This window comes from Saccostrea cucullata, unplaced genomic scaffold, assembly GCF_032062105.1.
Source record: "Saccostrea cucullata isolate Sc308-1 unplaced genomic scaffold, CSIRO_AGI_Scuc_v1 ctg433, whole genome shotgun sequence".
Lineage (NCBI taxonomy): Eukaryota > Metazoa > Mollusca > Bivalvia > Ostreida > Ostreidae > Saccostrea > Saccostrea cuccullata.
The window spans coordinates 188,750-203,090 of NW_026924543.1; the positions used below are offsets into that span (position 1 = coordinate 188,750).

A 14,341-nucleotide genomic window follows, 5' to 3' on the forward strand; every position below is an offset into this window, starting at 1 on the left:
TCGTCCGTCGTGTGTTAACATTTGAACATTTTCAACTTCCACTCTGCAACGGCTGAAACAATTTTAAACAATTCTGACACAAAGCATCTATGGGTGAAGCGGAAAAAAAATTGTGAATTTCATGATCCCTACCCCCCTGGGGCCTGAGGGGTGGGACCAATACCACTAAAATTAATGCAATCTTAAAGAATCTTTTTCATTACTCCAGGACATCATTAAGCTGTCAGACTGTTGGCATGATTGTAATCAGTATTGAGCCCTCTACCAAAATTGTGAAATTCATGGCCCCAGGGTAAGGGGTTCTAGCGCTAGGGCGGTGCTATATGGATTAGTGTATAGTGAAAAATGCATTACGCCTTTGAAAATCTTCTTCTATACTCCTGGGCATTAAATAAAGTAACCAAGTACAAAGTTATGTTGAATGAAGCTGACTCTTCCAAAATTGTGAATTTATGGCCCCAGGGTCAGGGGTTCTGGTGTTAGGGTGGGGCTCTATTGTCTATATAGTGAAAATGCATAAATTCTTTGAAAATATTCTGCTCTGCTCCTGGATATTAAATGAATTAACCAAGTACATAGTTATAATAAGCAGGGATGTCGCTTCCAAAATTGTGAATTTCATGGCCTCTGGGTCAGGGATTTAGGTGTTAGGGGGGCTCTATTGATTGTATAGTGAAATTGCATGAATTCTTTGAAAATCTTTTCCTTTGCTCCTGGGAATTATGCCAATGATCTAAGTTTATAATATTTATGATGAAGAAAGGTGCCTCTTTCAAAATGGTTAATTTCATGGTCCCTGGCTCAGGGACTGGGGGAGGTTAGGGGGTTAGTCTGAAAATAAATTAATGCTTTGAAATCTGCTCTTTCGTATTAATCAACCATTTATGATGAAATAATGATAAAATTTCCTAAATTTTGAAATACATGTATGTGGCCCCAGGATCAGTGATTCCTGTGGGGTTGAATGGACAACTCTATAGAGTGGAAATACAGTTTTCTTTCTATACCTCTGTGTATTAAGTAACCAAAGTAAGCATGTTAAGCACATAATTATGATAAGCAATAGTGCCTCTTTCAAAATTGTGAATTTCATGGCTTTTGGTTTTTTAAAAACACGAACTAAATTCAATTCATTTGTTGGAAAGTTGTTACATGATACTTAGGTGATCTATAAGGCCCGTGGGTCTCTTGATGTTTTTTTTTTCTTTTTTTTCAAAGTGCGTTGATTTGGTCCCACATTTAACGCACTTTGAAAAAATTTCAAAGTGCGTAATTTTTTAAAGTGCGTTGTAACACTTGTGCGAGTATAGTTTCTTGATTCTCATGCATCACTTTAGTTCTAGTCGTCTGTGTGTTCATATGACCATTCACTGTACCTTTGTATTTATAGATAAATCCTTTGTATGATGGTCCTAACAGTAAACTTGATGTCTGGGTAATGGCAACAGAACAAAAAACTTTGACCTGTTAACTGGCCTAATATTGTATTCTTTTCTTATCTGTAAACCTTCCTCCTGCATTTTTAGCTAGCATATGTAACATATCGCCAATGCACATTTCCCCCGAAGAATGAACTGCTTCTACTCTGCATAGTGCACAAGTTATCTCAACACTATACCCAGAGATGTTTTTGAAAGGCAAGCGTAGCAATGATTTTTTTCGTGAGACCTGCATGCAGTATCGAGTTTACAACACGAAGTCTGTCATTCTATATTTTCCTGAGTTATCCTGATCATGGCTATGAATTCATTAGTCATAAATATTAGTATCAGTTGAGTAAAATAGAAATATAAGTATAGGTTTTCGCAATTGTTGTAATTTTTTTTTTTTTTTTACGAATTTAGGGGTGCCCCTAAACATGACAAATAAAATCTTGTTTTAAAGTATTCCTTAGATAAAAATCTATCAAAATAACATAATTTAATGTAGTCTTTTAGCATGTTTAGAGACAGACCTGCCCCGAAGGACCTGCAGATGAGTAGGATAAAACGTACGCTCAACTCTAAGGACCTTACAAAATTCACCCACTTGGTTTATACGGTCTCTTCCGAAGGACCGGTCTACACATACCACAGTGGCATTTGAACCCGCGACGTAAGGAGCAACTCCTTACTTCGCGACTCTAGAGCAGACGCAATCTCTACCCAGAGTTATCGTTCCACTTATACCTCTGTCAACGTCTAAAAAGTAGTACGGAAGCGGAGGGACGTGATTTATTTGTTTAAAATTGTCCACAAGAAGATTAACACATTTACTTGTCTATATATGTCTTAATGCTGCAAGTTGTTTGTCTGTAAAAACTAAATCATGTTGATATTTATCGGCAATGCATTTTAAGTTTTCCACGTTTGTAATATCCTGCCGAGAAATAATCCCCTACAGGATATGGTGAAAAAGCGATATCTGATTCTAATTCTCATAAATTAACTTTTATTTAACATGTTAAAGTAGAGTATAGAAGTTTTACATTCATATTTTATGATGCAATTGGTGAAAGTAAGTTTTGCCAAGAATCTTGGCATTTAGACGTTGACAGAGGTGTTGTAGCGAAGCGAACGACAACTCTGGGTAGAGATTGGAGCAGACGCTCTAACCAGTGCGCCACGCGGGCGATTCGAAGGGGGAGAAGCGCCTTTTAAACGCAACGCACAGTTAGCAGCAATTCCTCTAATCTATAAAAATGCGATCACACAAAATTTGAGATAATGTAAGACTAACTCTAGATCATTTAAGTCTTTCAAAAAAGATGCAAACCTCTTGATTTTTTCTTTACTGTCAATTGGACTCAATTGAAATAAATGCAACGCGTGCGACGATATCGTAAAAAATTTCAAGCACCTTTCGATGGGCCTCATACCACCTTGACAACATTTGACCTTGGCATTGCCGATCGGTTGTACACACGAGAGAGCCATGGCTTCAGTATTTGGGGACATCGAGATCGCACCACCGATCGAAGTGTTCAACTTGACAGCTCAATACAACGAAGACAGCCACCCAAACAAGGTTAATCTCGGGGTTGGAGGTAAGTTAAAAGTGAAAGTAGGGGGGATTTGCAATCGGCATGGATTCCACAATGACGGGCAAGGTTGGGTTAACCTATGAAGCAGCATGTACTATTATGCAGAGAAAACTCAAGTTAATAAACGTGAATAGAAATATTTATACTTTGCAAATCCCCATAACGATTCAGGCCTAAGAAGTCTTAAAGTTGTTTTTTTTATACATGTGTATATTATTTTCAAGATAAAGTAGCCCCAAAAATTCTGTGATGTGCAACTGACATTGACATGCAGCTGATATATGTGTGGACATTTTTGAGGGCTGACACATTCTTTATCGTGACAGTTACATAAAGTTTCTCATGGTCGTAAATTAAACTTTACATCATAATGGATAAGTATAATTTTTAAATTTATTGTAAATATTAAACATTCAAATACACAAAATATTTTTTTTCCTGTAAAAACAGTCTTAGACTAGATCATATGATCTTGAACTTAAATTTCTATATACTGCTAGAAATTATACATTTTCTCATTGGTCATAAACATAATGTAATAAAAAAGCAACACAAGAGTTAGGGGCACCTGTTACAGCATTAGCTAGGGAACCAAGCATTGTGGGTCTTGCCACACCATCCTTACATGTCATTTTAGTTTATGTATTTACTCAAACCTTAGAACATTGTACAATAAGAACGATAACTCATATCTTATTTAAAATATATATATATATATTTTTAAAAAATCACAAACATGCAAAAATGAGGCCTTTCATGCAATGAAAAGACCTATATTTTCAATTTAAAAAAAATAATAAATTACTTTTCGTTTTTATTTACCTCAATATGTACATGTAATAAATTTTCTTGCAGCTTACAGGACAGATGAGGGTAAGCCATGGGTACTACCGGTGGTGCGTACCGTGGAGGCCCAGATGGCTACAGACCCCACCCTGAACCACGAGTACCTCCCTGTGGCGGGGATGCCAGATTTCAGGGCAGCTGCCCTTAAACTACTCCTGGGAGAAGACTCTCCAGCACTCAGTGAAAACAGGGTGTGTTCAATATTCATCTGTAACAGGCAATATCAAATGTTTGCCCATGTAGCTCATAACCTGACCGAAGGCTCCAGGAGCTTTTAATCAAAGGTCTGTTATCTGTCGTTGTTGTCATCGTTAACTTTTCAAATTTTCATCTTCTCAAGAACCATTGGGCCAATTTCAACCAAACTTGCCACAAAGTATCCTTGGGTGAAGGGGATCCAAGTTTGTTCAAATGAAGGGCCGAGCCCTCTTCAAAGGGGAGATAATTATGAATTAATGAAAAATTAGTGGCATCTTTTAATAATTCTTCTTCTTATGATACCATTACAGGAAAGATGAAACTCATGTGGAAGCATCCTTAGGTAGTGTAGATACAAGTTTGTTCAAATCATGATTCCCAAGTGTAGGGCGGGGCCACTATGGCGGATCAAAGTTTTACATTGGAATATATAGGAAAAATCTTCTTCTCAAGAACCACTGGGCCAGGAAAGATGAAACTCATGTGACTCATGGCTGATCAAAGTTTTACATAGGAATATATAGGAAAATTCTTTAAGAATTTTTTTTTCTCAAAAACCATTTGGCCAGTAAAGATGAAACTAATGTTGAAGCTTCCTCAATTAGTGTAGATTCAAATTTGTTCAAATCATGACCCCCTGGGGTAGGGCGGGGCCACAATCAATGGCTGATCAAAGTTTTACACAGGAATATATAGGACATTTTTTAAAAATCTTCTCCAGAACCACTGGGCCAGGAAAGCTGAAACTCATGTGGAAGCATCCTCAGGTTGTGTAGATTGAAGTATCTTCAAATCATGACCCCCGGGGATAGGGTGGGGCCACAATGGCTGATCAAAGTTTTACATAGGAATACATGGGAAAAATCTTTAAGAATTTTTTTTTCCATAACTATTTGGCCAGTAAAGATGAAACTAATATTGAGGCATCCTCAGTCTAAATCATTATATAGTGTAGAAACAAAGTAATTGTTTATTATATGATCCAATGATTAAAGAAAAAAATGGCAAACCTCAAAGTTTTACATAGGAATACATATACCTAGGTAAAATCTTTTAAAAATCTTTTTCTCAAGATCGGTAAAGCTATGAATGGTGATATTTATATGGAAACATCCTCAGTTATAGTTAATTCAAGTTTGTTCATATCAGGACACCTGGGGGTAAGGTGGGGCCTTGTTCCAGCAAATCTTTTATAGAAATATATAGGAAAAATCTTTAGTTCTCCTTTCAAGCATGGCAAAATTATATGTGTATGTTTTAAAGATATAGTGATATTCTCAATGTAATAAAAAATGCAAATCCCCCCTCCCCCAACAAGTAAACTTTTCAATACTGAAGTAAAAATTGTGTCTTTTAACTAGCCATGTAATAAGGTGTCAAATGAAAATGTGGCAAAACCATGGGCCTAATATGTTATTGTTTATTATCAATGTCCTAACATAATTGTTTATTAAAACTTTAAATCAAGTCAACTGGAACCTGATTCAAAAACATTTTAGATTGACTCCAGAATTTGGGCATTTAGTTAATATACTCTAGTTGTCTTGTATTTCAGGTAGAAGGTGTCCAGTCTATTGGGGGCACTGGAGCGATAAGAATCTGTGCAGACTTCTGTAAGAAGATGCTGGGTTACGATACAATGTACACGTCCAATCCAACATGGGGTAGGTATATAGTCATGATACCATGACATCTACATATCTGATCCCTGGGGTAGGTAGTCATCTAACATGTATGCTGATTCTTTGTGTCATTGATGATTATTGTAGACTTAGATCACAGAACATGATCATGATGTTTTATCAGATATGCATACACACATGTATATAAAAATATATCTACTAGTCTGGTAATTCTTTAGCCAGCAAGGCAGAATAAGTCAGAATTTTAGTTCCAAGATTTCCTCTTATAAATATGTATATGTTAGTGATGTCAAATCGGTGCTTAGGATATATCAAGGCTCATATTTTTAAAAACTAAACATTCATTTGAATGGCAACCAATTGAAGAACATCAAAATGTCAATTTAATGAATGGTATCTTTTTTGAGGTCATTATACATGTAATGATTTAACAATCCCAGGAGTACAATATTCACCAAGTCTTAAAGGAATATCAGCTGAATATTGTACTTCAAGAATGGCTAAATCATCTATATAGATTGACTGAAAAACAGCAGTAATTGTTTACGATTCAATGATTAATGCCTATCTCGCGAAAATAAGGTGTCGCAAAAGTTAGTGATCTACAGTATAATTGCTTCCTGATTATGTACAAGTTGTGCAGTATTTACATTGACAGACATTTTGACCCATACCTCTTGTTCATACGTCTATATGCTCTACCATCTTGTTTCATGCATATTATTTTATTGTAATTAAATTACAATAAAGTATGTTCAAATCATCATCATTACTTTTTTGAAGAATCAAAATATTTGTTTTGAATTTGTAGGTAATCATATGGGTATATTCAAAAGTTGTGGATATTCTAATGTCAAACAGTACAGATACTGGGACGCACAAAATCGCACCATTGACTTCAGTGGAATGATGGAAGACTTAAATGTAAAAATTGTGTACATTTTCTTTATTATTTTAATGAGATTCAAATGGAAATTGGCAAAACAAAAGATAGTTTAAGTATATTTAGTATTTTGATACTAGCAGATCATTGTTTGTATAAGTTTACCAGTATTAACTATTAACTAAAAACAGTAAAATATGCAAATATTTACACAAATCATTGAGCTGTGTGATTATAGCCTTGTTTAGCACATTGGTTCAATATAAATTGATACCTGAAATGTTGAAGCAGTATATGTATCTTGCAGGCAGCACCTGAGAAGTCGGTTGTGATATTCCATGGCTGTTGTCACAACCCTACAGGAATCAACCCGACAGCAGATCAATGGAAAGAAATAGCTGATTTAGTGGAGGTACAGGAAGTCTAAAGATGTGCTAAAGTAGACTTAAGTTTAAGACAATTTAATCATAGAATTTAGGGATAGAAATCAGTTGTGAATTAATGAGATCAGATTCAGAGAACATGTTTTATGATGTTTTATCAGATATGCATATATACACATGAATATAAATATATCTACTAATATTTCTTTAGCCAGCAAGGCAGAATAAGTCAGAATTTAAGTTCCAAGATTTCCTCTTGATATGTATACATGTACATGTAATCTAGATTGCTTCTTGTTCAGTTCATTATCAGTGAACTTATGGATGACAATTTAAAGATACACATGTACTTTGTGACACTGATTTTATACAAGATCAAGGTTGAAACAATTTAATTAAGACCAATAATATGTGAGGTCATCTATGATTCTGGCTGTTTTCCAGCTGTTTATGATGCTAAGTAGTTTCTAATTTTACTTTTACAGAAGAAGAAGTTTATGGTAATGCTGGATGAGGCATATCAAGGTTTCGCCTCCGGAAACCTGGAGCAGGACGGATCTGTAGCACGCTACTTTGTTAAAAGGGGATTTGAATTTTTTGTCTCACAATCATTTTCCAAAAACTTTGGATTATACAGTAAGTATTCATAAATTTTCAGTTTCAGTGCTCTTGCCGTATTTTCATAGTTTAAATAAATAAACTTTTTATATATAACAGTTTCATGTAGGTGTGCTGATTGAAAAATGTTATTTAAGAATTTATTCATCTGGTATACTTTGTACAATAAATGATAAATTATTTGATTTAGACTTACCTCTTTACTATTACAGATGAAAGAATAGGAAACTTAGCTATAATATGCGCAAATAAAGATGCAAAGCTCCGAGTGAAGTCTCAGATGGAGATGGTCGTCAGGACTACATGGTCAAATTCACCCAATCATGGAGCTAGAATTGTGGCATCAGTCCTCAATAACCCAGCATACTATGCAGAATGGTAAAAAAAACAATACGATTATTTACTGGTAGTCTGCAAGTAATTATTAAGATATCTGAAGAGTTTGCATGGCCTTAGTTTAATTGTTTTATATGAGTTGAATTGTTTGTTCCAAAGCATGTGTAAATAGCAGACAATAAATTATGCATTTCTAGGGAGTACTTCTTCTAAAAAGAGCTGTTTTTGCAGGAAAGAGCATGTGAAAACAATGTCAGATAGAATCAAGATGATGAGAGAGATGCTCTTCCAGAAACTGAAGTCCCTAGGCACACCCGGAAAATGGGATCACATTATCGAGCAGAAAGGGATGTTCAGCTTTACAGGGTTAAATCGTAAGTTAACAAATATCCTCCAGCTGGCCCTTGTTGTGTTAGCAAGAAAAGAATGATGATGATTCTTGTTTCTTTTTGGCATTTATTTGTTAATATGTCGTAAGAAAGATTAGATTGTCAGAAATTTGTAAGTCGATTAAAGTGAGGTCTTCGAAAATCATTTAGATAGATTCAGATTGAGCAGGAATGTATAGGCAGATCAAGTTGATAAGATGGAAAACTGATCTTTTTTTTTCTTCGTCAATTTATTTTGAGATTGCCTTGTTGTCTTTAAATTGGGTGGAGTTTTGGGAGGAGTATAAGAAACAAGAGAAATGATCATTTATCACAGAATCTTGCCAAAATCTTCATGTTTGTGCAATTTAGCATTTTAGTATCTAATATCATCATGCTTTAATTTAAACATTTAACTTGCACGTTAAAACTGTATAGTGCTGTATACATATACAGTGTGCTTTGAGAATATACTGCAATTTTGTTTGTAATTTTTTTATAAATATAACCTGAACTGAATGAAATATTTTATTTGCCTGTATATATATTGTATATTTGCCTCTATTTGCAGCTGGACAAGTTGACATTTTGATAAAGAAATACCACATCTACCTATTGAAGAATGGTCGCATCAATATGTGTGCTTTGACAACTGCAAATATGGAATATGTAGCTAATGCCATTCACTCAGCCATAACGGAATGCAAGCTTTGAAAAAAACTGAGATCTAGGAGGTCAAACAATGAGAAGATCTTGATTAATTAGTGGATGATCTTTCAATGTGATACAAAGAAAATATTTACATTATTCAATTTCATTTCTTTATGTCATGTTTAATTTAAAAGAATTAAGGACTGCATATATATCTACATGTACTTGTATGTATCGATAGGAAATCTATGTTAATATATCTTTTTCAGGACTTGAATATGATTGAATACAGTGCCAAATTTAATTTAAAGACCTCATCTTTGCTCTTTGCATGCTGTAATGATTTAATATTCTAGGAAATTTTATATCATATTCAGAAATGGTGATACAGATATGCAATACATGTAATTAGTATATCATATTAACTAAGCGTAGCTTATTCCATGCAAGCATGTGCATTAATACTCTGTATTGGCTTCAGTACAGTTTTTTTACTGGAATGTTTTTATTTTTTAAATGTTTGCTGATTTAAAAGAAAGCAGTGTAAAAGATACATTTACCATCTGCAAACATGAATGGCTATACAAAATATTACATACATATTGCTACAGATATATATCATTGCACTTAATATTTTTGTGTTACTTTGTTTTGAAGGTGCTTTATATAGAAAACTTTCATATTTATGATGTTTACTAACTATCTTTTTATTCTACTTAATATGAACTAACCTATTCAATTGGGGTTTAAAAAATTCAACTTTCCAACATTTTACATCTGCATGTGAACAGTAAATTATTGCTTACATCGCATCTTTAAACATCTTGATTAAGTTATACCTACATAAATACATGCTTTATATTTTAAAGCTGTTATGAATGTGAATGTTTACAGTCATTCTTTTATCATACAGTTAGGAAGAGTTATGTTAGCCAATCGTATAGTGTTGTTGATAATTTCAGTAGAGGGCTATTTTTATTTTTGTCTAGCTGTTTAAAGACAAATTTTGTTAATGTTGTACATTTTGTCAGCTTATTTGCATGTGCTGGTTTTGTACAGATCTAAAATGAATGAATTACTTCCAAATAAAATAGTGAGTACTGTTCAGTTCAGTAATTTATTAATTATTTTTCTTTGGGTTGGCAGTTATATTTTGATCACTTAAAAATAGCAAAATGGTATTGAATTGTATATACTATAGATTTGGGATGAAGTCCTTTTAAAAATTGTGTAGTCTAGTCCCCCCCCCCCCCTTCCCCATACACATAGTCACATACACACACACACACCCTCAAACACACAAATCTTTCACAGCATGTCAACAGTATTGAAAGTGGTGAGCACCATTCTTTGCATTGACTTTGGAGTAAGTGATAAAACACAATAACAATAATAAACTGTGACTACACCAGACATGGCAATGTATGCTCAAAGGTATGCAATATCCTTTATGGATTGTAGTTGCAAATGTTTGCTAAGATTTTGGCAATTTTAAATTTAGAATTTGTTGTCTTCTGTATAGGTTATCTGGATATTTATTAATAAATGACATAGTCTGTAAATAACTGGTATTAGATAAGCAAAAGCATGCAAAGATGTAGAAGTGTGGGTATTCAGGATTTTTTAAAAAATACCCTACCACTCTTCCCATGGGAAAAAATTACAATCTATGCATGTTTGGTTCAATCGAGGTAATTTTTTGTTTTTTGTGTGTACTAACTTGGATGAATATGTATGAAATATACAACTCCAGGTAGCATCCACTGTTAGCTCACTTGATTAAGCGGCTGATCAAATTACATTGTATTTACACTAAGTGCATTTAATTGCTCTATTTTATAAAGTTTCTGATTTTGACATAAAATATTTCTTTGATGACTGATAAACTTTTCCAATTTTTCACCATATTCTCTTGAAATATGCATAATACATATACAGTGCCATCAGAAGGATTATAATTATTCAAATTAATTCATGTACTGGTACACATGTATATAAGTATGTAAGTTGGGATCTATTAGAAAGGAGATAACTTAACAAGGAGTGCAAAGTGCCAATACATTATGTAGCTTCAAATGAATAAAAGCAGACCAGGAGCATTTATAGGCAATTACTATATCTAACAATATTTTCAATTTTATAAATCTTATTTCATAAAATACTTCATAAAAAACTTAAATCTATCTAATATGAAAAGAATTATTTACATGTTTATCAAGGTTTAAACTCCTGATTTAAATATAAGTACATTTTATCAATACATCAATAGACACATGCCCCTGATTAGCTTATTGGTGTACATGTATATAGATCTATAGGACGATCCTGATAAAAGTTGATGCAATTTGTGAATTTAGCATTTAAAGTAAAGATCTTATTAAAAGGTATGAAATTATAAAACAACAAAAATGCGGAAAATTCTCTAAGCAAAAATCATTCTATTAAAAAAACACCCCCCCCCCTTCTTTGAAGTTGAAGTGTTTATGCTATTTCTTTGTCAAAAAAAGTTCTGTCTTTGTGCAATTGGTGCAAATTGTAGAGATTTTACATAAATAATACATTATGCTAACTGAAAAAGGAAGTAATATTTTCATGTAGCAATGTGTCAGTAATCATTATTTGTTTATTTTTAGCAGCGACTATGACTTTGCTTTTCCTTTATTTAGTGCAACCTGTAAAAGTAGAACTCTCCGGTAAAAGAAACCAATAACGGTCCATTCTTGTTCCCGCGCTTTTGTCACCCTCCATTATTCATTTGTTATGGTTTGGGATATTTATTATTTAAGAAATTAAGACTAAGGAATCCAACTATTTCTAAAGGATGTTAGTTAAGCTTGGACTTTTACTTCCTGAGAAGTGTTATTTGGTAAGTGTATCAATCGTCAAATGATTCCCTACCTGTTAGAGTTGAGACATCGTGCATGATTGAAAGGGCGTAGGTCTACTATTATACACAATAGGATGTGTGAAATATCTGTGCTTTGAGACCACCCCACCCCCTTTAAAACTTTTCCTGACACTTTACACACATAACGTTCGTGTAGAGTGTACATGGAATCTGCACTGACCATATAGTTACTTCGTTCACTTTCTGTAAAAATTTTATTACACACAAAACGCAAGTGTAAATCGACGGCCGCTATCGGCCACCGTAGACTTAACATTGATGATTCAATGTAGTAAATTGCAATCAACCCAACATGTATATGTGCATATACCCATTTTTGGGAGACATGAATAACGGTAGGCTGATCTGCATTTGATGGGAGTTATCTCTCTTTGAACATGAACTGATAAATGTACATGTGTGATATATGTAATCGGGAAGTAGTAAATATTCTCCTAATTCACGTTGTTCATATAAATCAGACAGCAAATGATTTTATAAATGCCCCTGGATCAAAAGTTCCCAGGTATATTGTTTTTGTCCTGTTAGTCTGTCTGTCTGTTGTCAACTTTAACCCAGCCCTGTAAACTATTGAGTGTTTGGGGCTAAGACTTTCATATTTCACAAATAAATGTATTCCTTGTGAGAAGACCTTTCCATGAGTATCACCAAATTTACCTCTTGACCTTGGAGTTTGATCTACTTTTACAAAAAAAGAGCATACTTTATAACCTTGACCATAACTTTTGAACAGTTGGAGCTAGGGCTTTCATCTTACACGTGTTTAAAAACTTGAACCTTGGTCATAACTTTTGAACATTTAGATATAGGGCTTTTCATATTTCACAGGTGTATTCCTTGTAACAAGATCTTCCTTTGGGTACCAACACTTGACCTTTGACCTTGACCTTTGAAGTTTGACATGCATTTGAGAGAACTCAACCCTTGCCATAAGCTGCCATACAGGGGCATCAGTGTTTCACAAACACATCTTGTTTTTTGTGGGGGTTATTTAACTTATTTTCAAAGCCCTTTTATGGCACTTGTTTAAATCCTCTTGTTATTTGAGTTCTGCTAAAGAAAATTTGATCTGTTGCAGAAGGGATAGTTTCGTTATAAAAAAAAAAAAAGGTTGGTACTAAGGTTGCTCAATTAATATATTGATTTTCTGGTATATTGAAACCGGTGATAAAAAATACAGGTAAACTTCGGTATCTAGACATCGGATATGTCGACAACCTGGGATATGTCGACGTCCATCCGCGGTCCCGGCATTATTTACTATATAAATGATTTGCAAAAACTCTGATATGTCGACCTCGGTAATGTCGACTACCCCGCTTATCTCGACGTATTTCACAGTCCCAAAAGCAACATTTACCTGGTATATGTCGACATCGGGGCAATTTCCTGCTCTACTTAACCTAATTGTTTGTCAGCTGGTCGCTCGTCACGCACGGACGACTCCGTGTATCTCGACGTCAGCAGAAATTCACACCTTTCACACCCATGTTTTGTCTACATACTGCTCTGTAGAAATGTGTTTGTATAGGAATCCCAAGCCCCCTCGGCGTCTCTAATACGTTTAAAATTAAAATTGTTTAAAGTTCAGCTTGAATAATATCATGGATAAATCTTCTCGATTCTGCGTAAATGTAAAACAGTTTTTCATGCCGAAATCTAACAAAACTTAAACATTTTATTAAAAAAAGTTACAGAATAACAATGAACAATATACACATTGAATACAATTTAAGTTAAAAATTGTGGTAAAGGAATCAATCAAATCTACGGCATGCACGACTATTGCATCAGCCGTAATATGGGTGCATATGTTGTTAAATGCGCAGTTGCAATTAAATTTTGGTTTGAAAATAAAATGAAAGTTAATGATGAATGATTATGAAATAAAAAAGAAGTGAAATGAAATAATTTAAATATTATACGCATTAATTTTTTTCTGTTTCTCGGAAGTCGACTTTGTACCGGTCCAGTTTGGAGTTTATAGAGCGCATTTCGTATCCTGTTCTGACAGAGCTTGTGGCACGCGGATCGAATGCTGGATGGAAAACGGTTTTAAGTAAAATGATAAGATTTCGATAAAAAAAAGCATTTCATAAATAACTTTTATGAATAACTTCTTAGATTTTCTAATAAATATAAAAGGATAGCTGAAACAAACGAGCTACAGTTTAATTGAAGACATGTAGGTACCTGTACATAGGTACGTCTGTTCATGCCTATGTCATGTTATAGTATGAAGTAAAATTAAGGACGTTGAGTCTCAACTCTGATATCTCGACACCTCGGATATCTCGACATTTTCCGACTGTTTCGTCGATGTCGAGATAACGAAGTTTACCTGTATTGTATTGCAATACATTTTTCAGTGCAAATCTGCAAAAAATTCTTGCGCTGATGATTTCTAAGGTAAATATGAATTTTAAGAAGTCAAAAAGGTTTTCAATCATGCCAAACAGCAACGTGTGGCCACTGCTGTTGAATT

General features: G+C 34.1%; 1 protein-coding gene and 2 long non-coding RNA genes across 3 annotated transcripts in view; 2 read left to right on the forward strand and 1 right to left on the reverse strand.

Moving 5' to 3' along the window:
* The window catches only part of LOC134266691 (uncharacterized), a 158,812-nt gene that overhangs the window by 115,420 nt on the left and 29,051 nt on the right, over positions 1-14,341 (reverse strand). The window lies entirely within an intron of this gene.
* On the forward strand, positions 2,858-10,055 carry LOC134266689 (aspartate aminotransferase, cytoplasmic-like). Its single transcript, XM_062748914.1, has 9 exons — positions 2,858-3,025; positions 3,878-4,059; positions 5,622-5,730; positions 6,521-6,633; positions 6,900-7,004; positions 7,461-7,611; positions 7,806-7,971; positions 8,161-8,303; positions 8,869-10,055. Exons 1-9 carry the CDS (start codon positions 2,914-2,916, stop codon positions 9,009-9,011), a joined length of 1,224 nt encoding a protein of 407 aa, XP_062604898.1. The 5' UTR covers positions 2,858-2,913; the 3' UTR covers positions 9,012-10,055.
* The window catches only part of LOC134266693 (uncharacterized), a 36,553-nt gene continuing 33,882 nt past the window's right edge, over positions 11,671-14,341 (forward strand). Inside the window, exon 1 of the long non-coding RNA XR_009992023.1 lies at positions 11,671-11,814. This is a non-coding gene — a long non-coding RNA (uncharacterized LOC134266693). The remainder of the gene's footprint in view (positions 11,815-14,341) is intronic.

What these genes read in the sequence shown, in the direction of transcription:
- LOC134266689 (XM_062748914.1), top strand. Translation starts at nt 2,914, where the DNA reads ATGGCTTCAGTATTTGGGGACATCGAGATCGCACCACCGATCGAAGTG. An exon ending in GGTTAATCTCGGGGTTGGAG is followed by an intron (nt 3,026 to 3,877) that starts GTAAGTTAAAAG and finishes ATTTTCTTGCAG; the next exon opens with CTTACAGGACAGATGAGGGT. An exon ending in AAATAGCTGATTTAGTGGAG is followed by an intron (nt 7,005 to 7,460) that starts GTACAGGAAGTC and finishes TTACTTTTACAG; the next exon opens with AAGAAGAAGTTTATGGTAAT.